The following is a 25841-nucleotide window of genomic DNA, read 5'->3' as shown; positions in this document are numbered from 1 at the left end:
ATTATTACAATATATAATTGAATTCTTTTATTATATTCAGAAACTTGTGTTTTAATATTTAGTTTATAATCAATAAAGAAATAACATTTTATAAAGTAATTTTTTTTTTAAATATAAAGACAATTTCAGTATTTGATTTATATATTATGTTATATTGGAATATTTACACACACACACACGCACGCACGCGCGCGCACACACACACAATTTATTAAATGTTAAATGATCAAATGTATATAGACAATATCCAAACCATTCTGTTTGTATTTTTTTGATACTGCAAAAGATTTATTGTTTGACAACATGAAATGATTAAATAGAACATGAGATTCAAATATTCATTACATAACACATTTCTTAGTTCTGTCACAGTAGGTTCTATTTTTGGATTTCTTTTCAACCTACAATCTATATTAGTAGTTACTTTCTCATCTAATTGTTAGAAAATATACTTGCAAGGAAATGTAGATATAAAGTAGTACAAAAATTTATTTCATATAAACAATGTATCTCTCCTTAAAGTTTAATGAGCTATTCTATATGTTCCATATATTATTTAGAAAATAATAAATATGTGCATTATTATTTGTTATTTTCATTTATTATCATCTTACATTTTTAATAACAAAGATATAATGATTAAAAAGGTCAGTAAAAAATAATCATATCTCTAAATAATTGCAAGACATGGTTTTAAAGCTATCATAATACTTTCATATCTTTTTCCATCATCAAGTAATCATTCTAGAATATTAAAAATGTAATAGAGGTTAAATGTTTTCAGTCTTTTGTGTGTTATTATAGTCTGAATATTTTTATATATATTCGTATAAAATCAATATTTTAAATTAGTTATGAGAAGTAATATTTACTTGTATTATTAAGCAAATAAATGAATTTATTTACATGGATGTTTACCTTATTTCATCTTATTTATAATTTTTTTATCTTATTTATATTTAGACAAGAATGCAAGCATTAACACCAAGTTCGGGAGGAGGTGGAAGAGGTGGAGTAGGAACAGTTCTGATTAGAATGGTACAACAAGAAGGTTTTCTGAGACCAATTCGTGGTATGAGTGTAATGGTTGTAGGAGCTGGTCCTGCACATGCATTATATTTTTCGTGTTATGAATTTATTAAAAACAAACTCTTGAGTTCAAGAACAAATCCTAATTTAAATTTAGCTGCATATGGAACTGCTGGTTGTTTGGCAACACTTCTTCACGATGGTATAATGAATCCAGCAGAAGGTAAAGCATCTTACAATTATCAAATAAATAAATTATTTATTTATTATATAATTTAGCTGTTATGCATTGTATATATATTTTAAAGCATATAAAATTTGTTTGGGAGGGGGGAGAAACACAACAAGCTAAATATGATTCATAATTTCTAGAATTTTATTCAATGAAGAATAAAATTATCTTATTCCAGTGGTTAAACAGCGATTACAAATGTATAACTCCCCTTATCGAAATGTTATAACATGTATAACAAATATATACCGAAAAGAAGGTATATATGCATTTTATAGAAGTTATACAACACAGTTAGCTATGAATGTGCCTTTTCAAATGATTCACTTCATGACGTATGAAATTGCACAAGTTTTCACGAATCCTGACCACACATATAATCCAATTGCACATATGGTATCAGGTAAATATATATTTTTAAAAGGAAGTATTTTATTTCATTACATTTGAAACTTTAAAAATGAATTATATAAATTACAGGTGCATTAGCAGGAGCTGTTGCCGCTGCAGTCACGACACCTTTAGATGTTTGTAAAACGCTTCTAAATACACAGAGTGGAGTCCAGGTTCAAGGCATGACAGACGCTATTAAAACAATTTATAGATACGGAGGTTTACGTGGTTATTTCCGTGGTTTGAATGCTCGTGTCCTTTATCAAATGCCAGCAACCACTATTTGTTGGTCAACGTAAGTATACGTTGTAAATATAACGTTATGAAATATAATAATGATTATATATATTATTTCTACAATATTATTTGAAATAGATTATTCAAATTAATACATTAGTCATAACTATAAAAGATTAAGTGTCTGACTTGAATTGAACATCTAAATTATTTACTCTACCATTAATGGTAAGAAAAAATGACTAAGAAAAGTTTAAATCGTTTCAAGCCATGCATCTTGTGGTAATAATAAAAATCTCACCAATGTCAATTAAAGGGTATTCTAAGTTATTGATACTTTTTGCATATGTTAACAGTTGTTTTTTATAATGTGATGATGCAGTTGGTAAAGCTAATTAAATGACCTACAATGTTATAACTTTGATATGATCTTGAAAAAATCTTGAAAAATATAAATGAATCTAATGGTGAATAATGCATTGTGCATATTTAATTCTCGGCTGTTATAAACCCATTCTCAAAAACACTTTATATACTAAATTCTGTCAGATTACAATATTTCAAGATCAGTAAAATCCAATTGATTAGATTAGATTACTATTATGGGCATAATGTATTGTTACAACAAAGGAGTAAAAATAAATATGGTATTGGATTATGATAAATATTAAAAACAAATAAAATAAGCTGATTTATTATGTTTATTATATTGTTCCAATATAAATTTCTTTTCCTTCTTCAAAATTATGATATCACGATCACTAAACTCATCTTGATGTTGAGTACAACATTAAACAAAGAAAGTATTGATGACTTTGAAATAATTTTTAAGGTCACCTTGTGGAGATTTTAAACTTCTCTGACTTATTTTTCCTTAATTTTTACATTAGCAAAAATAATTTAGATGTTCTATTTAAATATGACACCCTGTATAGCATCAAGGATATCAAACATAAGAAATTTTTTATGAATCATTTAGATACGAATTTTTCAAATATGTACTACATAAAAAACAAGGCGATGGATATCGCAGTTCGGAAGTTGACAACGATTATGCAAGTGGCATTAATCAGATTCAAGGTACTTCTAGGTCTAGTCGTTTTCAAGATATGAGTGCATACCTCAACAACAATGCTCCAGCTTCAGTGTTACTTGATGTGACTACAAGATAGGTATTTTTGAATTTTTTATCGACATCACATTGAGAAACTATTGGATGGTGAATAAAGTATCCGTTTTTTCGTATTTGGAGAGTTTATCAAGAATATTTCGTTAATTCATCTGTTGCTACGGTATTATTACATATGTATAATAATTCATAACGAATGAGTACATGTACAATTAAAAATCCATTTTGAGCCAAGTGCAGGACGCAGGCCCAACGGAATAAGATAAATGTATCAGAAAATTTCTTACGTTACTTCTTAGTGTATGACTGTTTTAAATAATATATATCAACTACATTATGATGACTCCATTTTTTAATATGTCAAAGTAAAGAACAAGTAAGAATTTGCACGTTACCAAGCAATTAAAACATTATCAATTAATAGCAAATATAAAACAATGAATTATGTATAAAAGAATATTTCGTTTTTCTTGATACTATAAAATCGAAATTTTTACTGTATATTACGTTCTATTGAACTAAATAACTAGCAATGTATTACTATAAAAAAAACTAATGAAATGAAATTATTAATTAGCAATATTATTTGAATGATAAAATATTGATGCTAGTATAGATGACTATTGTCTGGTGTGCAGAGATGATTAAACATGCTATCATCTATCCTACTGTTCATATGGAGTAGCGAAAAGTTTATTATGTAAATTAGAAAATTGAATTTATTTTATAAATATAAAATGTAACAATTTTGTCGATAAATTATATGTAAACTATATTCAATTTATTTATGAAATGGTTTATATATTTTTGTTATGAAGTAATTTGCATTATAGCTTAATCGTGTGAATGAATTCTGGCGATCGTAAAGTACGTGATGTGTAAAAAAACTTGGAATGTTACAATAATGATCTATTAAAGTGAGTCATACGTAATTTTTAATCAAAAGAATATACATGTATTTTGCATAGAAAAAAATTGTTGAAAATATTTCACTTAAATACGGTAAAGTTATATTGATTGGTACGAACATTTTTAGATACATTAAATTTGAGAAGTATGCTCCACTTGAATAGTGAATTAGATTATATAGCATATTTAATATTGTACTATATATTTAAGTTACAAGAAAACAGTGGGATGCATGGAAAAGTGATTAACAAGAAATGTGTGTAGCATAATCAAGAGGATATATTTGAAATATGACTTAAAAATTTTTAATTGGAAACCATATATACTTTGAAAGAAAAGATACGAAATTTTAGTATTCGATATTTACATGAAATGTTCTAAGTTTAGATAAAATGTAAGTTTATAAAAACTTATCAATTGCGGAATGAAACGTTAGATAAGGGTTGCGTAAAGGTACAGAAGAACTTAGATTATTTTGTAGAACAGTGTAGATAAGTTAATATTACACGCGTATGTACAGTATAAAGAAACAAGTTAGGAAGAAAGAAAACGGCAACGTTATTGTGCGATAAGTACAATTCGCCTTGATTATACAAGTACAAATTAAGAATTGCTCCTTAGTCAGTTTGTAATATAAACAACAGTGCATCTAAACGTTATAATATAACATAATATTGCTTCCTATGGCTGTGATTACTGGGTCATTTGATGTTGACTTTAAGAGGGAGTAATATCATATGAAAACTCATACTTCACGCCATATTTATTTATTCTTGTTCATCGTTACCGATATATCATTATTTGACGTCATAAAATGTCACTGATTCTTATGTACGCAAATATATATATTTTTTATGATAGAATCTTTTTTCAAATGAAGGAAAAAGGTATTTAAATTATTTTTATGGTGCGAAGATATGATTTTTGACAAGAAAAAAATTTACAATACAATTTAATAGGTACATTAATCTATTCACGTAAACATATACATATACACGTTGTATGTATAAAATACTAATGTACCGAATGAATAAGCATTTTACATTATTTATTATTATTAGTATGTGTTCATGTGATATCCGGTGTTTAATGAATTTGTACGTACATATATCTTGTGTTTACAGTAATCTTCAATCTCCCGAATTTAATTATCGCGCAAAATTAATTGTATATTCTTTTTAATTGTTTAAATAAATATTAAAAGAGTAAGAGAGTAAAGAGTAAAGAGTAAAGAGTAAAAATTACTATTAGCCGCTCAATTTTTACTATTATCTTCAAAATTAAATTTTACATATACTTGCGGCGATCACGATGATCAATCGATTTTCATGGACTATTTACCTGAAAAATTAATGAGCAAGTTACTCATACATTTTTTTAAAATTAATATTCGTAATATACATATAACATTATTTATCTGTTAAATTTACTAATTTTTTTATCACTTTATATATAAAATAATGCTCCCACTGATATTATTGCATAAGTTAATAATGTTAGCGCACTAAAAGGTAATTGAATGACATGCAGTAAAACGTATTACATGTAATAATGATGTAAATAAAATAATTCTGTAAGATATAAAGACAAGTCATGGAAATATTTTTCTTGCCTATTGCATTAATGAGAGAAACATCAGAATATCGAGATGATATGTAATCTTATTTCAGAGTTAGGCTATGTTGAAAATTCTTTATAAATGTAGCTATTTCTTAAATCAATGGGCGTATATTCAAATTTGAATCACTCTTTTGTATAAACTACTAAGTACATAACAAAATTAAAATATGTCAACCAGAGGAGGAATCTGTGATGCTCGTTGCCAAGCATTTCACACTGCAATGATACAAAAAGAAAAAAACACACGTATTAGATGGTTTTTGAAGAATCAACACAAATTATTAGATCATTTGAGAAAAACGGAGAAAATTAAACTTCCGTCGAAACATGAACCAGAAAAACAACCAGTCGTGGATATTGTATATAATTGTGTTATATTTAATATTAATTACCCATATATGTTGTACAGTGAAAGTTAGATGAGATTTTCTGTCTTATAGATACATTTAAAACCCTTACCAAATTGGAGACCTCTCGAACCTGATGGTTCTATCAATATGAACATAACGAAACCCATTGATCCGCAAGTAAGAACTGTTCTGTATGAAGACGCCCCGAGTTTTGTTAACGCTGAAAATTATATTTCTGAAAGGTTTTACACATAATAATAATTTTTTGTAAATATAGTAAAAAAAAAGACTGCCTAAAATCGTGCTTAAATAAAAAATATTGATGTTGCATTTCTTTGTTTCAGTATTGCATCGGTTTTCTTCTTAATTTCGATTTCTTACATTGAAAATATATATTAGCAAAATTGATATTTTGGGCTAACATCCTCATTGATTATTTTAGAGTAAAAGATATTCCTGAAAATCGCTATTACTATCCGGATTGCACAAGTTGGATATACGGATGGCGCTTAACAGATTATCCACATATTCCACGAAGTAAAGTTGGACAAACAAATGTTATGATTCGTGAATTTTATCATTCAAAAATATCGAGCCTTCACAGGGATCCAGAATGGTATCGCTCTTCGAGAAGAATAACATTTATATGTGATGATAAAATGAATTAGTTTCCTATTAGACGGAAATTTAGTCAGGTAACTTTTTACTTCAAAGTGTTTTGTGAAAATTTTTTACCAATTGTACTTTTCTAAAAACAGCAAAATTTTTGTAAGTGAACGTTTTCCTTTATGATCTACGATTAACTATGATTCATTAATTGTTGAAATTGTTTAATTGTTGTCTTTTTATCTACTTCTGGTTTTCATAAATAATAAACAATTTTCTTTCGTTGATATCACGTAAATATTTCCCATATACAAAATATTAATATCCTAAATTTTACATTTTTTCTGTATTGAATATTTCTTTATGGTATTTACTTTTCTTTATATATTTTTATGTTCATTTCATCAAATATTAAATATTACAGTACATACTTTAAGTTTGCATTTTTTGTATTTTTAAAGGAAACAATACATATTTAATCAACAATATTTTACGCTTGACGATACTTCTATAATAGATTTTGTACATCTCATACGCTGTTTTTTTTCGTAAATCGTACTTTTTACGATTCTTTCCTCTAAGCTAAACAGCTGTATTTTTCTATTGTTTAAATAAGATGATATATAAAGTAATAAAGATTTTGCTAAATTTGTTAAGATCTATTAAACAAAAGATATTTATTATATTGCCTCATTTAAAAAACCAAGAGGAGGGAATTATAGAAATCCCATTTCTTCAAGAAAAATGTACCTATTTATAACAATTTACGAAAAAATAGCTTGTAAGATTTATAGCAGATATTTAACGATTACAACTTTATAATCTTTTCTGTTTTTCTACTATCTTCCCATTTCTTCCTTTTTTTTCTTTATCCTTATCTGAGTTAATCAAATGTTGTAATCATAACGGTAATAGATAGTCTGCTTGGCCCGGTATAGCATGAAACACAAAATTAATAAACTTCTGAAAATGTTTAGTAACTTTACAAAGCTCTTCGCCCAATAATTTCTTCTCCATATGACAATCGACAATTTCTTTTTTCAAGATGGTTATTATATCTTTTAAGCGGACCATTAATTCATAAAATTCATTGATTTGTTGCTGTATTAAAGCATAATTTCCTATGAAATATTTCTTCTCATGTAACAAGCGAAATTCGAATAATTTCGTTACCTGAAAGTATTCATGCATGATATGTTTCTCTTTATTACTTCGTAATCGTTCCACACAGAGGATATAGATTAAATCTGCGGCATTTTGTATTTCAAACTGATGTCTCTGAATATGTAAATCTCTGCTCATCTTCTCTTTAAAGTCCAGCATTTCTTTTTTCAATTTCACATGCTGCTCCCTGTATGAATTTTAATTCAAATTACTTATACAAATGCAATGTTCAGAGATGCGCAGTTATGAACCTCATTATCTGATTAAAATCGGCAATTATATTGTCCCTTTTGGCGCAAAACAGCTTTTCAAATTCTTTGTACAACGATAGGACAACGTGAGTCATTTCCGCGCGCATTTTTCGCGTCACTTCGTTAGTCACGTTTATTCGTTCTTGTACAACTGCTTTTTGAATGTTCTTAGCACATTCTGCGGCTGCTTTAGACCATTCTCCCTGAGAAGTAAATTCGTTTTTTTTTTTTTTTTTTTTTTTCGTAGACTTGCATAACTTTTAAACTACATTATATGTACATATATCTACTTCTCATTAGACTTTTTTCAATAGCGTATTTTCAACAGCATATTTTTCACGATCGAGAATATGCGAATGCTGTCTAAAAAATGCTTTTTGATAAAAATGTTAATTTATACAATAATAACTAACAATTCCATTCCGGCTAAATAAAGAAAATATTCGACAATTCTCGTACTCAACAACCTTGAGGTAATTCAAGATTACACAATCGCATATATATTAAACGTGTTTAGAATAGGATCTTCTATTTGGCGAAGTTACTTGTACTCCAATTACAAATATAAAAGTAATTTAACTGCATTGAATTCTTTCATATGAATCATGCGATCTTCAATTCCTTCGTTGTTGCTTTAATGCATATATCATTGTCATTAATAGATCATTAATATTATTGCTTCTACATCCGATTATTACAAAGCATTATCAGCTTATTAGATTCTTTCAATGGTATTTTATGCAATTGTATTAATAAAGCTATATTAATAAAAGAACATTAATAAAAATACATTAATATTTATTATATTAATAAAATAGATGTAATCTTTTTTCAGCTATATATCCTTCTATTTCTTTTCTCGTTATACAAACAAATAAATAAATAGTCACGTGTTATGGTCTGAATGAATAATAATTAAATGATATTCATACTCACTTTATATGTATATAAAATTTATACGGAAGAAATATAAAAAGTAATGAAAATCATTACTTCAAGTTGTTTCTGTAATTCACGTCGGACAGTTTCAATATAATTTTCGTATTTTTCATGCAACTGTTGAACGTGCAGCTCAGCTTCTTGCCTTTTTTTCGCTTGATACATATAAAACTTCTCTCGCGATTGCCTCTCTATTTTGTCCTTTAGATTTTCTTTAATTTCCTTTTTCACACGTCCTAAGAGAGCTTCACCAACTTCTAATTATTTTATTTAAGATTACAGTTATATACAACATTTTGAATACTTCTATGTTATCTAATATATTTTGATATATATTCACCTATATATATATACTATAATGTTACCTAATATATTTTGGTGCACGAATGCTTTTACGATTTGATAATCTGTTGACGGCATGAATTTGGTTTTGGGTAAATGATGGTCAGATGGAATTGAAAAGCATGCTTTTGATGTTTTTGATGGTGTCAATACATCCAACAACTTTATCGTATCATGATGAGTATAATTGAAAAACACCTGTGCCAAAGATGGACCAAGACAAGCGCGAACTACTGACGAAGGTGGAACATCGTTGTTTGAACACGGTTTCACATTACACTTAGGAGTTGTTTGATCTGTAATAATTTCATTTTCTCTCATCTATTTAAAGATGCAGTAGCAATGTAATAAACATGTTAATATTCCAACTTACGCATGACTTTTGTATTTAAAATATCTTGTAATATACGAGAAATTTATAAAGAGATTAATTTTATAAAGGAATTAACCTTTGCAAGTTGATACTTTTGACTGAATGACAAATGATTAATGGAATAAGGAAACAAAGGAACGAATAATTTATCTCAACTAGAAATATTATGAAATTTAGAATATTCGACAATAATATATATTATATAACAATCTATATATATTGTTTATAATAATAAAATTTGAAAAAAATACAAATTCTATACAGTTTATATTTATGCAATTATATATATATATATATATATATATATATATATATATATATATATATATATAATATTTAATTTAATTTAATGTAAAAGTATAATGCATACAATATTTTGATAAGATCGTATCGGTACATTTTAAAACAAGAGTTTTGAATAAGTTAAAATTAAGAAACTTTACATTCAAGAAATCCATTTTTAAGACGAATTTGTCAAAATACAATGCAAATATAGAACAATCACATTTTAGAAATTAAAAGGGGGAAGTATTTTCAAGTGCAACAACTGTTATACACTAGATTGTATAGTTATACATATTATAGTTTTTATAACTATAAGAAGGAAATAATACCCTTATATCAGGAACAACTAGAAAATAATAGCATAAGTATAAATTTTGATATTGATACACAAAATTTCTTGTTCAAACTGATAAAATTTATCATTTTTTATCAAATATAATATTATATTAATTGCAATATGTACACTGTTAAAAACAATGAAAATTGAAAATTCGAGAAATTGATCCTTTGGAGAAATTTGTATATTTCAACTAGTTTTGTGTATTTTAACTATGTACGAATAGATTTTTATTTGATCGATTTCGTAATTTATAAAAATTACCTGAATATAAATGTTCTAAGTATAAAAATTACCTGATCTTCCAAATCATGTTAAGTTCGTACATTTATGGTCATTGTTACATAAAAAGTAAACAATGTATATAACTTTCGAAGGTAAACGATGCAAATTAATACTGTGAATAAATTAAAATGAAAAATATAGTAGCGATTTATCCTCTATATTAGTCTACATCACGATTGTACAAACGGGTCTCGACACTTGTTAGGGAAAACCGTCCGAAAATTGAGTCGTAACTAGTCGTGAGAAATCAACATGGAATGTAACAAAGTTCGCGTTCTTACGAAACAGACAGAGATGAGTAGAATGTCTCAATCTCTTTCGGAGGCATTAATAACATGACACGCATGTGCAGAATCGAAACCCTTCCCATCTTCCATGTTGGTTTCTCACGACTCAATTTTCGGACGGTTTCTTCTATGTTTCCGATATTGAGTGTTGAGACTGTGGTTTGTATGTTTCACTAACGAAGATGTCGCCACCTAGTTTAACCTTTTCTATCTAGTACACGAGGTTTACGTTTTCTATGCGGTATATTATAGAATATGAAAATAAATACAATTAGTTATAAAAATGATACCGGTTATATATCTTGTCACAGAACAATTAAAACGGCGAAATAATTTTATAGTGTCATCAGTTTTAAGGTGTTTTAATATTTCATTATACTTGAAATTACCTTAATTATATTTGGTAGAATTTTAGTAATTACATTAATTTATTTTATAAATATGATTTTTAGACAGTTAGGTTCTAGAGTTAAGTTTACCCAAAGTATAAGAAATAAACAAAGCAAAGGCAATGCACAGTCTATAAGTACTTTATTTAAACCAGTTTGTGTAAAGAAAGATTCAGATACTGCAGATGTTGGAACTGAATTATGTGGTAACTTAAGCAAATGTAAAGTTATACAAATTTTATGTAATTTTGCAAATACTGAATCGGTTAGAGAGCTAGGTGCGAAATACGGATTAGATGGTAATATTTTTATCTGTATATCATGTGATAAAATATTAATTCTGTAAAATTTTTTGTTCTTAATTATCTAATCATTTGTAGATGTAATTTTTACCTCAGCTATGGGAAATTTTCGGAAACATTGTATAGATTCTGACAAATTACCTGCAGATCTTCATATTATTTTAAGTGACATTATACAAGGCAGTGGAAATATTACAGATATATTTCCATACTTTTTGAACCATGCAAAACAAATGTATCCACATATTGACTGTTTAGATGAATTGAAAAAAATCAGTGATTTACGAAGTCCACTTTATTGGTAGTTGTTAACTTATAAAATTTAAAAAGGTTGATGCGTGAAAAAGGTCTATTTTAATTATTATTATTTTAGGTATCCTATAGCTAGGTCTAAGAAAAGAAAAATTATATTTCATGCTGGACCTACGAATAGTGGTAAAACGTATCATGCGTTAGAAAGATTTATGTCAGCAAAAAGTGGTGTTTATTGTGGACCTTTAAAGTTATTAGCTAGTGAAGTTTTTAATAAATGTAACTCCAGAGTTAGTATAAAAAATAATTATTTTATTTTTTCTTACTTATCTTATTAAATATGAATAAATTTAGGGTACACCATGTGATCTAGTAACGGGAGAAGAACACAGATATGCAAAGAATGTAACATCTCCTGCAAACCATGTATCATGTTCTGTAGAAATGGCAAACATACAAAATGTTTGTAAGTAAATTTAATTAATAATCTTCAATTTATACAATATTATTACCTTTTATATTTAATTATTTATTTATATAATTTTATCAAATAATTTAAACAAAAAATACTTTAATAATTGTTACAGATGAAGTAGGTGTAATTGATGAAATTCAACTAATACGTGATCCAGGTAGAGGGTGGGCATGGACAAGGGCTCTTCTTGGGCTAGTAGCAGATGAAATACATTTATGTGGTGAATCTGCTGCCATATCTATAGTGCGTTATATAACTTTATAAACTTTATAAACATATTGAAACAAAAAATTTTTTAAACTATAATATATCATAATTTCTGTGATAATATAGGTACAGTCTATTTGCCTCACAACCGGAGAGTCGGTAGAAATAAAAGAATATAAACGATTAACCCCACTCGAAGTAGAAAAATCGGCACTTTGTTCCTTAAAAAATATTCAACCAGGAGACTGTATAGTTTGTTTTAGTAGAAATGAGATATTCTCTGTATCAAGTAATATTGAGAAACTGGGACATGAAGTAGCTGTAATATATGGCAGTTTACCACCAGGAACAAAAATAATGCAAGCTGCAAGATTTAATGATGTCAATAATCCTTGCAAGATATTAGTAGCTACTAATGCAATAGGAATGGGTCTTAATTTGTAAGATCATAATTAAAAATTTTAATCTTTTTGCACGATATAATGAAAATACAAAACATATTTATATTTTTTCAGACATATTCGTAGAATTATATTTTATTCTATTACTCAACCAACTATAAATGAGAAAGGAGAAGTAGATATTGATACAATTTCTGTATCATCTGCATTACAAATAGCGGGTCGGGCTGGTCGTTATGGAACGCAATGGCCGAAGGTACTTTATAATCAAATTTAAATAAATTAAAAATCATTTTAGTGGTAGATAAAATTTAATATTACTAATCTTTTATTTTTTAGGGATTTGTAACAACTTATAGACCTGAAGATCTTCCTTTAATAAAAAAACTACTACAGCAGAGTCCAGAAAAAATTGAAAAAGCTGGAGTTCATCCAACAGCAGACCAAATAGAATTATATGCCTATTATTTACCAAGTACACCATTGTCAAATCTCATTGTAATATATTTCAATATATATTTAATTTATAATTTATTATGATCTTAATATATTTCTTTTGCTTTTCCAGAATATCTTTATTGCGTTATGTGAACTTGATAGCTCTTTATATTTTATTTGCAATTTAGATGATTTTAAATTTCTTGCTGATACGATACAACATATACCATTACCTCTTCGTACACGATATGTGTTTTGTTGTGCACCAGTCAATAGAAAGATGCCTCTAACGTGCAGTATGTTTTTAAAGGTAAATTAAAATATCAATAAAATTATAAAACTTCATATTAAAAAATTTTTATGTATTTTTTATACAGTATGCTCGACAATGCAGTAAAAATGAACCAGCAACTATTTCATGGTTACGTGGACAAATTAATTGGCCTCCTAAAATGCCAGTGAATCTCGCTGATCTTCTACGTTTAGAAAGTTTATTTGATGTATTGGATGTTTATCTTTGGTTAAGGTAAGTACAGATTAACATCCGTGTTAATATACAGAGCATTTCAGCAATTATGGTATAATCAGCAAAGAGACGATTTTCTGTAAAAAAAATACGCTGAAAATATGAGATATAATTTTGTCATTTGTAACTTTGTTTAACACTAAACCTACTGACACTTCGTGTATACCTAATTCTCCCGTATGCGATCAAAATGATCGGTGATTAAAGAAGTAATAGTTTTTATGATTTAACTTAGATAATGGTTAATTTATAACTAAATGTATATAAAATGATGAACTTTCATAAAATTTCGTCCAAATTTACTTTTGTTTAATTTCAATTATAGACTTAAATAGAATTACACTTTTATTTATATAGAGATATATCCTATTCAACTTTGCTGCATTTTTTACAAATTATCTGATTATCGAATGTGCATTTGCTGCATAAATATTTCCCGCATCCTAAACAAGTTTTCGCGATTTTGTAACCTTTACAATTTTTTACTTGACAAGTTTTTTGTAGTAATGAATCTAAACTTGTTGATAGTTTCATTGCATGAATTTTTTCCCGCGATTTCTTACATAAAAGTACTGTATGCAACCAGGTTTGTAACAATTTTGCAAATTCTCTGTAAATTGGTCCCATACTGTAGATACCATTGCAAATTTATTGGTTCGTAAACGTTGGCTTCTTTCGCTCTTCCTATCAAATCGTATAAACCTTATAATTTCAGCAAAGTCATTCCTGCTCATTGTTTTTGAAAAAAATGCAGGTCTCCAAATTTTATTCCACATATGAGACATCTAAATTTTTTGCCTGATATACACCGCGGGCATATAGCAGAGTAATAAATGCATATAGTTTTGTTGTACCTAGCTCCTTCTTAGTCCCCAGTATTGTAAATGCTTCTTCTTTCATACATTTTATTATACGATCCCTTATACGGTGATCAATGATAAGATAAAATGCCGTCTTTATTTGTCCTTTCATTATATGCTGTTTAGCATATCCCTAAAAATATTATGAACTGATGTCCTGCCAGATTTGGGACTTGTATCTATTTCTCTCCAAACTGTCCCATCGGGCCCAGTTTTGATACGTTGGTTCTCTACATCAGTTTCACCCTTTGCTGTCAATGATAATTTCTTTCCTTTTTGTTCTTACGTAAATGCTTATGTATAATATTCAACTCTGATTCGATTGCAAATAGCTTTTCATGTGTCTCCATGTCATTATCAGTTGCAGAAGATTTTTGTTCATCGCACACTAAAAAGTCTCCTTCTATGTCCGTTATTTTTTTTTTTTAAAGTCTTGACATTTCTAGAATAAATATTTATCACAGAATAATACCATGTACGGAATACAAAATTATTGTCAAATTTGATATGTTTTACTTTTCCTTTTATAACAAGTTTGCACAAAACGCTCTGAGATGCTTTCTGTCTGAGTTTTAGAAATAACAAGTTTAGATGTCAACTAATTGACTAACAAACTGAGATGTATTCTAGTCGAAAGGACAATAGCAAGTTAGAATATGGTCTGTGATGGCGATATTTATACGAAAATATTGATGAGTATTGGCTGTTCTCCACCAACGGTTACTCGAGGGTGGAGATGGGAAAGCGTTTCCCGTCTTTTATCGCAATGAGCAATAACCCTAAAAACTTCTTGACTTTTAAAATGTTTGTAACAATGGACTGTAAAAAATGTTAAATTTTATGGCGGTTCCTTAGGATTATTATGGGCCTGTGTTGATATGTTTTGACAGCTGGTGGCCATCTTCATCGAGGGATGGATTATGTTTTATGACAAGATTACTTGTGTAACAGCTGTTATTATTTGTTATTACTGATTTTGTTTATCATTTGACCTTGAGATAGCCTTTTCTTTGTACTGATTGCAATTATTTTAAGAATAACTAAAATATTTCGTCGGGCGGTTAAAATTACCGCTCACGATAGGCAAGGTAGAGTACAAATTTTTCTCAGAAAGTAAAAGAGCAAACTAAAAGTAAATACCGAAAAATATATTGTATACATGTTTTAGTAAAAATCAGAAATTATGAAGCGATATCATAAAGTTTAAATATGGTTAAATTTGTGTAGAAGTCGCGATTGCGGTCAATTTGACCGCCGCTGGTAGGTTTAGTGCTAAAAAAAAGATCGAGTTTGAAAATTTGTCAATTACACATGTACGAAGCTAATTCTTGATGAAACGTGTTCAAACTCTCTTCAGCAAGTCCCATATTTCGAAAACAAGGCGTGGTATAAATAGATTTATAGCGCAGAAACATCCTCTTATTAATCGTACCATAATTACTGAAATATTATGTGCAATGCATTGAATTATATTATTTGTAGTTATCGAATGCCAGACTTGTTTCCTGATGCAAATGCAGTTAGAACATTACAAGAAGAGTTAGATAAAATTATTGAGCAAGGAGTTAGAGGAATTGCAAGATTATTTAAGAATGCGAAAACAGGTACATCGATTGTTTGAAGTATGCTGTTCATAGCAAAATTTATATACGATTATATAGAATTTGATTTATAATTATTTATGACATTATTGAAAATTTATTTATGGAATTAAAAATAGGTTGAATAATGTTTACTTTTATTAAATAGATTCTGAGACTAATGAAGAACAGTTGCATCATCCGGACGAAAATGAAGAAACAAATGGTAATTTGTTAGATATTAAAAGCATTATGTGTTTATTTTTCATAATTCTATAAATTACATTACATATATATTGCAGGTAAACATCAGAAAGATACATTAAGTTCTTCGTTGATATCTCGAGGTCTCCTAACACGAAGAATGTTAGAACAATTAAAAATAGAATGGTCTACGGTAAAAAGAATCTCTTCTATAAAATAAAAAATTTCTATAATTTAATCAGTTAAATTATAAATAAGTATATCAACTTTTATAAATCGTTTTAGGAAAACAAAAAAACTTCAATAGATAGGAAAGGAAGCAAACCCAAATTTCGTAACTAAGAAATCATGTTACTCAGTTATTGTAAATTAAATGAGACTTATAAAATATTTCTTTTGGAAGATAATGCAAGACAGATTAAAGAAAACTTTTTAAATAATTTTTGTATATCTTTAAAACAATTAGTGTACTCTCTACAGGAATTAGAAATGAGATAATTAAGGTAAAAAGACGCAATAAAAATTTGTACTTCCAAAAAAATTTTATTTGAAATTATTTGAAGATATTTATAAATTCATATCTGCGATCTTATCTGTTTGTACGTTTGTTTTTTCGACGAACTGAATATATATTCTGCTGTTGTTCTGTAAATATTGAAGGATTGCGAGGAAATACAAGCTTTTTCAATTTATGCTGTAATGTGTGAGATAGAGAAATGCATCTTGTACATCTTGATGAATCGTTATTCACTATCAGTGGACATAAAACATGTCGCCATTTTACACCATCTTTATAAGCAACTATGATACGATGCATATTTTGAAATCTTTCGGTATTATATATACCTAATTTAGGAAATAAAAGCTTTATTTCTTGAAAATATTCAAAGAATAAAAAATATATATAAATACCTTGACAGACAGTCCTTTGATTGAATTCATCAATAAGTTCTTCTATATCTAATAAACTCTGTACCTGTAAATGTTTTCCTTCTCTTATGAGGTTATGAATAAGTGGATTAATTTCTTTATTTACAACAGCACAATGTAACATCATATCACTCTTAATAAACACTTGCTTCTCTGTGAATGGCATTCCACCTTCTGTCATTCCCATATACAAATACACTATCGTTGTTGTGAGACCTTTTGACGTTACTAAACAAGACCAACCACGTGGTAATAATACCTCTGTACATATTTCAAGTAAATCTTCAAACAACATTTGACTTTCATCAATTTCATTACTCATAGGATAATACTTATTTAACTGATTATAATTTAAATTATACATTATTTGATTTTCTATATATACATTCTCTGTGGTTTCAAAATTATTATCTATTGGTTTCTCCATAGAAGCAATATCTTTTTTCGCTGCTTTATGCTTCCATATCATTGTTTCGTGTTCTTCAGAAATATAATTTTTAAAGGGAGACTCTGAGACTTTCTTGGTTACATTGAAATAAGAATCCTCTTTGGATAATTGATTTTGTTTCTCCCTTCTGTCTTCAGGATTTATGTCTTTCATTAAGTTTGTATCAGAAATAATACTACTTTCCATAAAATTTGTTGATTTACTCTGTTTTACTTGATTTAAACTTTGCTTCGGAGATTCCCTAATCGTAGATCCATTATAAGATGTATTATTTACATTTGAAATATTTTCCGATAATTCCATTTTCTTTAGGAAGTTTTGCTTAGAATTATGGATACAATCATTAATATCATGAGAAAATTGGTAACGTAAAGATGTAATTTTATGATTCCCATTATTACTTATTTGTAATTTTTCTTCGGTTCTTGGTATGAGGAAATCTGTTTCTTTCTTTTCTACTGTGCTTACTTTATTAAATTTACCTATATTATTATCAGACTCACCAGAATTTTCTTGAGCTTGTGCATTTTCTTCGAGATGATAATTTCTTCCAGGTACAGCTCCTGGTCTCAATCTGCATTTTTTATATTTTATCTATAAAATAATAGAATTTTTTCACATGTGATAATTTAAAAATTTATGATATTTATATAACATAGTAGCTACAGAACTATTATAACTTACAGTTATAACATATGGTGGCACTCCACTGACCCAATGTGTAATAATATCGTCTTTGTGAAAATGTTTACTACAGACATATGTATCATCAGTAACAGCATAATTCTCAATAGCTATGGCATTTTGCCACTTTTTACGAGTCTCTGGATCTTTTGGTGCCGAGAAGAAGCTATAAGTGTTTCTGTAATTGGTTTCCTTACACAATATACACTTGCGCGTCATAATGACACTATAAAATGTATTTTTATATTATCTTACTTTAAAGTATATATAACATTATTACTACACATTTTGTACCGCTTTTTATAGTACATATTATACATTTATTACAATTATTTTAAAGTGACATGGTACAAAACAATAAATCATAAAAATAAATTTAGGTTATACTATCTTTATGCTAAAATACCATCAGAAGTTAATATATATTTGCTTTAAAGCTTCAGTCAATATTATTTTCTATTAATTCCATGGAATTTCACATTTAATTACATACATTTAGCATGATTGTTCACCAGTCGTCAATATTGTTTTAAGGCAACTATTCGATTTTCGCTCAATAGTATTATTTAATAGGAGATATCAATAGTGGTTGTTAATTTTGCACTTCATCTTGAAAAGATGATTCAGAGCATTTTGAGTAGAAATTGAGAGTTTTCCCACGTTTTAATACATCTTTAATAACTTATTTATTTTGATCTTAAATTTTTTTGACTTTCATCGCCCTCTATTGGTTTATTATCATGAATATAGAATGCAAAAATTTTATACATGAATCCATTTAACTTTGTTTTACAAAACAAAATTTGAATGATCAATTAAAGAAATCTAATGAGGGAATAACAGATATATATACTATTAAATTAAAATTAAACATAAAATGTAGAAAATAAGAAACACAAAAGAAATACATCATTTCAGTTTCGAACACACCCGGAAACTTTTTATATATTATTATATAAAACATTTTACAATTCAAAACAACATTAAACAATTTCATTAACATTGTGATGAGACACAATTATTATAATCATACTGATATAAATTTAAAATAATGAAAAAATTATTTTATTTTCCAGCGTTAGTGTTTGTTGCTATTTTCTCTTTATTTACTGTTTGTGGGAACTGAGGAACTCTTCTTTGAAGGTAAGTTGCGGAGTTGTAGTTCTTAATGAGGAAATAGATTAAACACACGGAGACATACTCAGGAAGGATTTAAAGTTAAGAATCTCAATGATCTTTAAAATTTGTTCTACTTGAGCAATTCTCGAAATGATGAGATGAAGATATGGGACAAAGTTTTCGGACGAGAATTCTGTAAAAAAGATATGATATCAAATTTTTCGAGAGATATTTATTTTTTTAGAAAGTATTAATTCAGCTTTTTTAATTTTGTGCTTGAAGCTAGTCCTCAATGGATTCAAATACGAAATAACCTATTTATATCCTTAGTTGATCATTAACGATTGAATTTGATTATGAAACATCTTGTTGAAAAGTTTCTTGTCCAATTAAAGAACAATGTGCATCTGCGAACAATGTAGCTTCTTTGGTAATAAATCTCATGTGCTTCGTAAGTACGTATTGTTTATGTATTTTTAAGAGGGAACAGGAAATGTTCCACCTTAAAACGGAGAAGCAAGTAAGGAAAGAAGCAAGTGAACAACTTCTTAGTATCTTTTATTTTCTAATGATTAACGAGTTCAATGTTCTTGTTAACGTTTGAACTTTTGAACCTTTAAAAGATTAAATTGGGGAATATTTAGAAATTAATTAAGATTTTGTTATTGTTTTTTCTGTTAAATTAATGTGTTCTCCGTGTTTAAAATTGTAATGTTCTTATTATATATATATATATATATATATATATATATATATATATATATATATATATATATATATTCTTTAAATATGTATACTTTAATTTGCATTGGTTTGAATAAAGACAAAAATGATAAATATTTTACATTAAAAATACAATTTAAGATAATATTGTAATAAAAGTGAAGTAGAAAAGGTGAGATTAGCAAATTCTTTATTTTCAATAGTTTGTTTTAAAATGTTCATTTTGATCGAAGCATAATATTGTGCAGAAATTCACGTTCAAATATTTCTATTAAATCATAATGAGGACCAAATAAGATGATCTATTATTGAAATAATTATTTTCCAAATATTTTATTTAAATAATGTCTACACCGCAGCTTCAAAATTTGCAACGTGATCGATTTCTGTGACTCCGTATACAGTTTCCATTCTTCATCTAAGCATTTACACATTTATAAAGACGATAAGTAAACGTATGTATAATCCTTGGTAATCAGACAGTTGTGGTTTCTACTCGATTTTTCATGACTGCATATAATGCGCGAATCCGACATTTTCAGTGATATCAACCACTTACGAAATTACAAAGGATCGTTGCGTTTTACGCTAAGAAGCTGTTTTTCTTTTTGTGTCCCTTTTTAAACAAATGTCTAAGCAACCATCGCCGTATTGGTTGACTGAAAACATTTTCTAAGAATGCCCATAACAGTAAAGTGAAAAGAACCACTGCGTATCGAGGAACAAGAAAGCGTTGAAAAAGAACGAAAGTTAATGGTCCTGTTCTTAATGGAGCCCCGACATTGAAAGTAAATGCACGAAAATTGCATAATTTCATTGAAAACGATCGAGCCAATTGATTAAACTCAATTACACCTTTTAGTGGATCTTCTGCCAGATTGCGCTTGAAATTTATTACACATTTTTTAAATACTTCAAGTTATTACAAAAATAAGGGTTTTTTAAGTAGGTATATACATATATATCTATGTGTATTATTTTTCTTAATTAAGTACTTAACGATGAGTCTGTTACATACTTCGTTTCCAGGCTATAGGTTTAATTTGAATGCCTGATGTCTAAAACGCGTTATTTTAGTATTATCGAATTATTTACAGAAAAATTGTGTTCATATAATTTTTTAAATTATTCGGGCGATGTTTACATTAAGAAATAAATAGATAGAGAAATTTATTTAAATGTAATGATTTAATAAATAAAACATGTATATTTTTTCATTTTACTATTCTTATTATTTCATTTATTATTTATTATAATTTATTTTATTTTATTTTAATACTTTGTCATTTTTACTTTGTTATCATACAATTATAAGAATTCAGACATTTTCTGTTACTGTTTAGGTAAATTTTTATTTATTTTATTTGACGATTAACGTTAAGCTTAAGCTAATGATAACTTGAGCTACTGCAAGGAAATGTTGTAGAAAGTTGGAATCTTAAAGATTTCGTGTGATTTTTCTTGTACATAAAATGTAAATAAGTCTTGCCTTTCCTAGAATTGTTTTACCATTTCATATTTCGGTTGATAAGATTGTTGGTGAAAGTACATAATTGATTTGACGATAACGTGACGCTTGCCTTGAATTCAGGGTAAAATAGGTAGAGCCTTGATACGCCTGGCAAAATTACGCTACGATACACTTGGCTTCACAGACGGTCTACTTTTGAGAGCGGTAACTCGTATCTAATTTACATATTAAGACGAACTAAAATCTTTCCAACGATGCAATCGCGATCTGGGGAAATTTCACAGAGATCAAGCAATTCCAAGCTAATTTTCTGTAATTTATAACTGTGAAATGTTAATTATTTAAAATTTTGAACATCTACGTTTCACGACGATTTTTAAATTCTAATTCTACGAACTTGACTTTTGTATACATATATCGTACAATTAAAAGTAAAAATACATAATGAATAAATATTATTATGTCATTCATTTATACATTTATGTAATAATGTTATTTATCCTTATCCTATGCTCTATAAATGTTTCATTAATAATAAATGCTTCGCTACATGTTACGAATTTTTTACATGCTCTAATTTCTGCTACACAATTCATTAACATGAATGTTAGAAGATATTTGTTAGATTCCTTCAATTCTATTTAAGTTTTATATTTATTTTATTTTTATTTATTATTGCTTAGTCCGTGCCTTTTGGCTTTGGATGAACTTTCGGTTTTACATCTCTTATGTCTATTTCTCTTCTTATATGTCTACTTCTCCTCTTTTCCACTCTATTCTATTGCACTACCTTACTTGTTCTACTTCTGAAAACTAAAAATTAGGAACTATAAATTAGCAACTAATGACTAAAAACTATTGCAACTTTGGTCTTTAGCCTCCTTGCTGTGCCTCCTTCTTATCGTTTGCCCTTCTCTTCTCTATTATTGCTTTCAATTCTGTTAAACCGTCTCCAGTCTCGTTTAGTGTTTTTCCTATGTCCTTTGGTCCTCCCGTTATTTCACATTCTTCTATTACATGTCTTAGGTCTTCTCCTTTCCTTCTGCATAGTCTGCATCTTTTTTCCCCCTCTTCTTTCCAGTATTCCCTTGTTTTGGTCTCGTTTCCGCATCTAAATCTTGCCAGTATTCTTCTGTCCTTCCACTTCATCCTCCCTTCTAAGTACTTTGGTAATTTTTCTTTGGCTACGTTTCTATAGTGTATATTATACTTGGATTCCCTTATCCTTTTCCCCCTCTCTTCTGTTTCTCTCTTTCTTCTTTCCTCTATAATTTGGTCTGCTGTCATCCTTTCTTGCTCCTCTCCTGTTTCTATCTGCGTCCCTCCTTTTCTCACCTCCTCTAGTCCCTTCTTTCTCTTTCTTGCTCTTTTCCCTTGCTGACCATTCCCCCATTCTCTCTCTCTTTCCTTTATTTTTCTTTACACTCCTTTGCTAATTCCTTTTTTGATTCTAGGGCTTTCTCTTCGTACCTTGCTGCTCTTTTTAATGCTTTTTCTTTTATTTCTATTATTTTGCATTCTTCTATCTATTTAAGTTTTATAATACACACTTTAATATTATACATAGAATTGTTATAGAAATAGATTAGATTTGTCAGATGAACCTGCAAATCGCAAGGAACTATAAAATGTCAAGGATGAGAGAAGGCAAATAAAAGTTGCAATGCTCTCTTAGCATATCTCAGTGTGCAATCCTGTGTGGGAGGGTTTTACTTGAAATAAATATGAAAGATAACAACTTAAGATAATCTGTTTCAATTGCAAGTATTAAGTCATTCCATAAATAATATCGTGTTTGTAAAATTGTATAATATTTATTAACGAATTATTATACCACCATTTATAAAATCACCTTTTTCTTTCATCACCAATTTTTAGTGATCGGAATAAATGAAACGAGAAAGAACAAATAAATAAATGAAATGAAGTAATGAATAAATGGAATGCGTACGCGTTAAGTTTAGAGAATGGAGAGAATGGTATAATTTTCAATTGCATTCCGTGATCTTATTTATTGTTTTCGCTGCCTGCAGCCGAGCATTGACACGATGAAACAGAATTTCTTTCCTCCTTCATTAGTATCGATTATTTCTAACTCTTTTAATTGCTGACGATGATTGTACATTTCGGAAGCTTCTATTTGATTTTACCTTGGAAATGTAAAATGCAGAATGGGAGATTATATTACTTACGACCTGGCGTTTAAATAATACACAACTCTGATAATTACTTGTTACGTGTGTAATTTTAACAATGTAATTTCGAAAGAAACAAACGCATTTATCGTGACAAATAAAGTAGTTGGCTTTGTTCACTGACAAACGGGAAATATTTTTAGGTTGTGCAACCTTAAATGGATAGATTGCGTGCTAACCAATTGGTCTGTGTTTCCTTCTGATTCGCATTCTTTAGAGACTACTTTCTCACGATGCTCGTTCGTAGACCTTTAACAGCCATTTCATTGCACAGATACAGATGCACATAGAGTAACTCGAAACACGGAGGAGGTAAACGCCGAGGTAAATGCCGAAGTAAATGCCGAGGTAAATGCCGAGCAACAATTAACATTACTTTATTAGCGGAAGTGTTCTTACTTGTAATTGTAAAAAATTTTACAGCATTAATTTCGCGTATACAAAAGGCGAAATTGAAGTTGTAAAATGTTTCTTTTATGCTAGGATAATTATCAGAGATGGAATTTTTGTCACGTGAATCAAGATATTTTCTCAGCCAATAGTTAAATAAAATATTATTTTATATTATGTAAAAACTTAAAATTATATGGAATTTAAGTAATAATCTGTAGACCACAGATGTTCATACAAATTCATATTTTTATAGCATGCGAGTAAGAAAATAAAACTTGGGTAAAAATTTCCTATAATTAAAATGTATACTTTTTGCACATTTATATCTAAGAACACACGTATATCGCATTACATTTATGTTCGAAAACGTATGGTTGACCGTATACTTTACATATATGATATATTTATCTCATGAAATTGATTTAATTTGTCATAACTGTGTACCGTTCGTAACAATGTTAATATCAAATTTTGACTGGTTGGTTAAGCATAGGATATAGCGAGCAGTTTGTGTTGTGAATTAAGATATCTTAGTTTTATTGAATTTAGCGTGCTATTTTAACCGTAACTGTAAATTACATATATGGCGAACATGGTTTTCGTAAATATTTTCAAAGCAAATATTTCAAAAGATAAATAGGCGTTATTTCTTTTATGTAAACGTTATAAGAAAAAGCAGTCAACGACTTCAAATTTGGACAAATTGCTTATAATTTGTTTACAATTAGTACATTATCTGTATGCATTGTATGCATTTTTGCATCTTCAAATTTTTCATATATACGTAAAAGCTGCAGTCTAATTATAATGTAATACTATATGTATGTACTAAATTAATCACAAAAGTATTATAAAATTTCTGTAAATCGTAGATAATATACTAAACGTATGTAAAATGTATTTGCATATTTGCTGATTTATTTACTTTATGTGCGTAAATGTCTTTATTGTATAATTATCGCCCACAAATATTCGCAGTTTAAATAGTCTATAATTACTTTTAATATTACAAAGAAAAGAGTAATATGAATTAATATGCATGCATAATATAGCATAATGTAATAATAGAAATATAATTTGTACACTTTGCAAGTTTTTAATTTATTTACTAATTTTTCAATTTCTAAACAATATTCAAAATAAACTTTTTAATCTATTGCTCAGTTTTAGAGATAATGTCATTACTTCTAATAAATATTCCAATACATCTTCAAATCTTTATCTTAAAATCGCATAAATATTTTTTATTTCCTTAGATTGACTTAGATTGTAAAATGTACAAAGGGAAAGATTTATTTTACAACGTATAGCAATAAGTAACTTAAAGATTTTCCGTAAAGATCACTGAGAACGTGGTTGATCCAGATTACTTGTTTCTCTTAATGTCATGAACTTAACCATTGTTATATAACATTATTCAACACCTTGTTGGGAAATTTTATCCGAATCGATCGTCACGCTCGGCCAAATATTCCA

At 28.1% G+C, this 25841-nt stretch overlaps 5 protein-coding genes across 9 annotated transcripts; 3 read left to right on the top strand and 2 right to left on the bottom strand.

Moving 5' to 3' along the window:
• Positions 1 to 635: 635 nt before the first annotated feature.
• Positions 636 to 3063, top strand: LOC138187757 (mitoferrin-2). Its single transcript, XM_069128892.1, has 5 exons — positions 636 to 647; positions 964 to 1252; positions 1440 to 1664; positions 1742 to 1949; positions 2871 to 3063. Exons 1-5 carry the CDS (start codon positions 636 to 638, stop codon positions 3061 to 3063), a joined length of 927 nt encoding a protein of 308 aa, XP_068984993.1.
• Positions 3064 to 5716: 2653 nt separating this feature from the next.
• On the top strand, positions 5717 to 6567 carry LOC138187595 (protein SPMIP1). Its single transcript, XM_069128550.1, has 3 exons — positions 5717 to 5908; positions 5990 to 6141; positions 6342 to 6567. The coding sequence occupies exons 1-3, from the start codon at positions 5717 to 5719 to the stop codon at positions 6565 to 6567; spliced, it is 570 nt and encodes a 189-aa protein (XP_068984651.1).
• On the bottom strand, positions 6062 to 10920 carry LOC138187589 (uncharacterized protein C6orf163 homolog). Of its 4 annotated transcripts, XM_069128542.1 has the most exons (6): positions 9575 to 9743; positions 9225 to 9497; positions 8914 to 9116; positions 7921 to 8123; positions 7679 to 7856; positions 6062 to 6119 (listed from the first exon to the last, which is right to left on the bottom strand). In XM_069128542.1, exons 1-6 carry the CDS (start codon positions 9576 to 9578, stop codon positions 6114 to 6116), a joined length of 867 nt encoding a protein of 288 aa, XP_068984643.1. In that variant the 5' UTR covers positions 9579 to 9743; the 3' UTR covers positions 6062 to 6113. The 4 variants fall into 4 exon arrangements, with proteins under 4 accessions (XP_068984643.1, XP_068984642.1, XP_068984640.1 ...); XM_069128541.1 differs by lacking the exons at positions 6062 to 6119; positions 9575 to 9743 and adding an exon at positions 10493 to 10920 and having other exon boundaries at positions 6859 to 7856; XM_069128539.1 differs by lacking the exon at positions 6062 to 6119 and having other exon boundaries at positions 6859 to 7856; positions 9575 to 9742.
• Positions 10921 to 10967: 47 nt separating this feature from the next.
• Positions 10968 to 16254, top strand: Suv3 (Suv3 RNA helicase). Its single transcript, XM_069128515.1, has 12 exons — positions 10968 to 11125; positions 11221 to 11456; positions 11538 to 11760; positions 11833 to 12001; positions 12066 to 12177; positions 12299 to 12429; positions 12520 to 12833; positions 12909 to 13050; positions 13134 to 13292; positions 13363 to 13542; positions 13610 to 13758; positions 16101 to 16254. Exons 1-12 carry the CDS (start codon positions 11052 to 11054, stop codon positions 16237 to 16239), a joined length of 2028 nt encoding a protein of 675 aa, XP_068984616.1. The 5' UTR covers positions 10968 to 11051; the 3' UTR covers positions 16240 to 16254.
• A 671-nt stretch (positions 16255 to 16925) lies between these two features.
• On the bottom strand, positions 16926 to 19231 carry LOC138187582 (uncharacterized). Of its 2 annotated transcripts, XM_069128518.1 has the most exons (4): positions 18958 to 19231; positions 18465 to 18690; positions 17315 to 18374; positions 16926 to 17248 (listed from the first exon to the last, which is right to left on the bottom strand). In XM_069128518.1, exons 2-4 carry the CDS (start codon positions 18681 to 18683, stop codon positions 16992 to 16994), a joined length of 1536 nt encoding a protein of 511 aa, XP_068984619.1. In that variant the 5' UTR covers positions 18684 to 18690; positions 18958 to 19231; the 3' UTR covers positions 16926 to 16991. The 2 variants fall into 2 exon arrangements, with proteins under 2 accessions (XP_068984619.1, XP_068984618.1); XM_069128517.1 differs by having other exon boundaries at positions 18465 to 19228.
• Positions 19232 to 25841: the final 6610 nt, after the last annotated feature.

This window comes from Bombus flavifrons, chromosome 15, assembly GCF_040668555.2.
Source record: "Bombus flavifrons isolate JBK064 chromosome 15, iyBomFlav1_principal, whole genome shotgun sequence".
NCBI lineage: Eukaryota > Metazoa > Arthropoda > Insecta > Hymenoptera > Apidae > Bombus > Bombus flavifrons.
The sequence above is the reverse complement of the archived record's forward strand: the minus strand, read 5'-3'. Positions and strand labels throughout refer to the sequence as shown.

Excerpts from the sequence above, each read along its gene's own strand:
- LOC138187757 (XM_069128892.1), top strand. Across the intron at positions 1,253-1,439 it reads TATAATGAATCCAGCAGAAG|TGGTTAAACAGCGATTACAA; the intron begins GTAAAGCATCTT and ends ATCTTATTCCAG. Across the intron at positions 1,665-1,741 it reads AATTGCACATATGGTATCAG|GTGCATTAGCAGGAGCTGTT; the intron begins GTAAATATATAT and ends TATAAATTACAG.
- LOC138187595 (XM_069128550.1), top strand. The coding sequence starts at position 5,717 with ATGTCAACCAGAGGAGGAATCTGTGATGCTCGTTGCCAAGCATTTCAC. Across the intron at positions 5,909-5,989 it reads AACAACCAGTCGTGGATATT|ATACATTTAAAACCCTTACC; the intron begins GTATATAATTGT and ends TCTGTCTTATAG. Across the intron at positions 6,142-6,341 it reads GAAAATTATATTTCTGAAAG|AGTAAAAGATATTCCTGAAA; the intron begins GTTTTACACATA and ends TGATTATTTTAG.
- LOC138187589 (XM_069128539.1), bottom strand. Across the intron at positions 9,117-9,224 it reads CGTGCACCAAAATATATTAG|AAGTTGGTGAAGCTCTCTTA; the intron begins GTAACATTATAG and ends TAAAATAATTAG. Across the intron at positions 7,857-7,920 it reads GATTTTAATCAGATAATGAG|GGAGCAGCATGTGAAATTGA; the intron begins GTTCATAACTGC and ends AAATTCATACAG.
- Suv3 (XM_069128515.1), top strand. The coding sequence starts at position 11,052 with ATGATACCGGTTATATATCTTGTCACAGAACAATTAAAACGGCGAAAT. Across the intron at positions 11,457-11,537 it reads TGCGAAATACGGATTAGATG|ATGTAATTTTTACCTCAGCT; the intron begins GTAATATTTTTA and ends AATCATTTGTAG. Across the intron at positions 13,759-16,100 it reads GATGTTTATCTTTGGTTAAG|TTATCGAATGCCAGACTTGT; the intron begins GTAAGTACAGAT and ends TATTATTTGTAG.
- LOC138187582 (XM_069128518.1), bottom strand. The coding sequence starts at position 18,683 with ATGACGCGCAAGTGTATATTGTGTAAGGAAACCAATTACAGAAACACT. Across the intron at positions 18,375-18,464 it reads TGCCACCATATGTTATAACT|ATAAAATATAAAAAATGCAG; the intron begins GTAAGTTATAAT and ends ATTATTTTATAG. Across the intron at positions 17,249-17,314 it reads TCAAAGGACTGTCTGTCAAG|GTATATATAATACCGAAAGA; the intron begins GTATTTATATAT and ends TTCCTAAATTAG.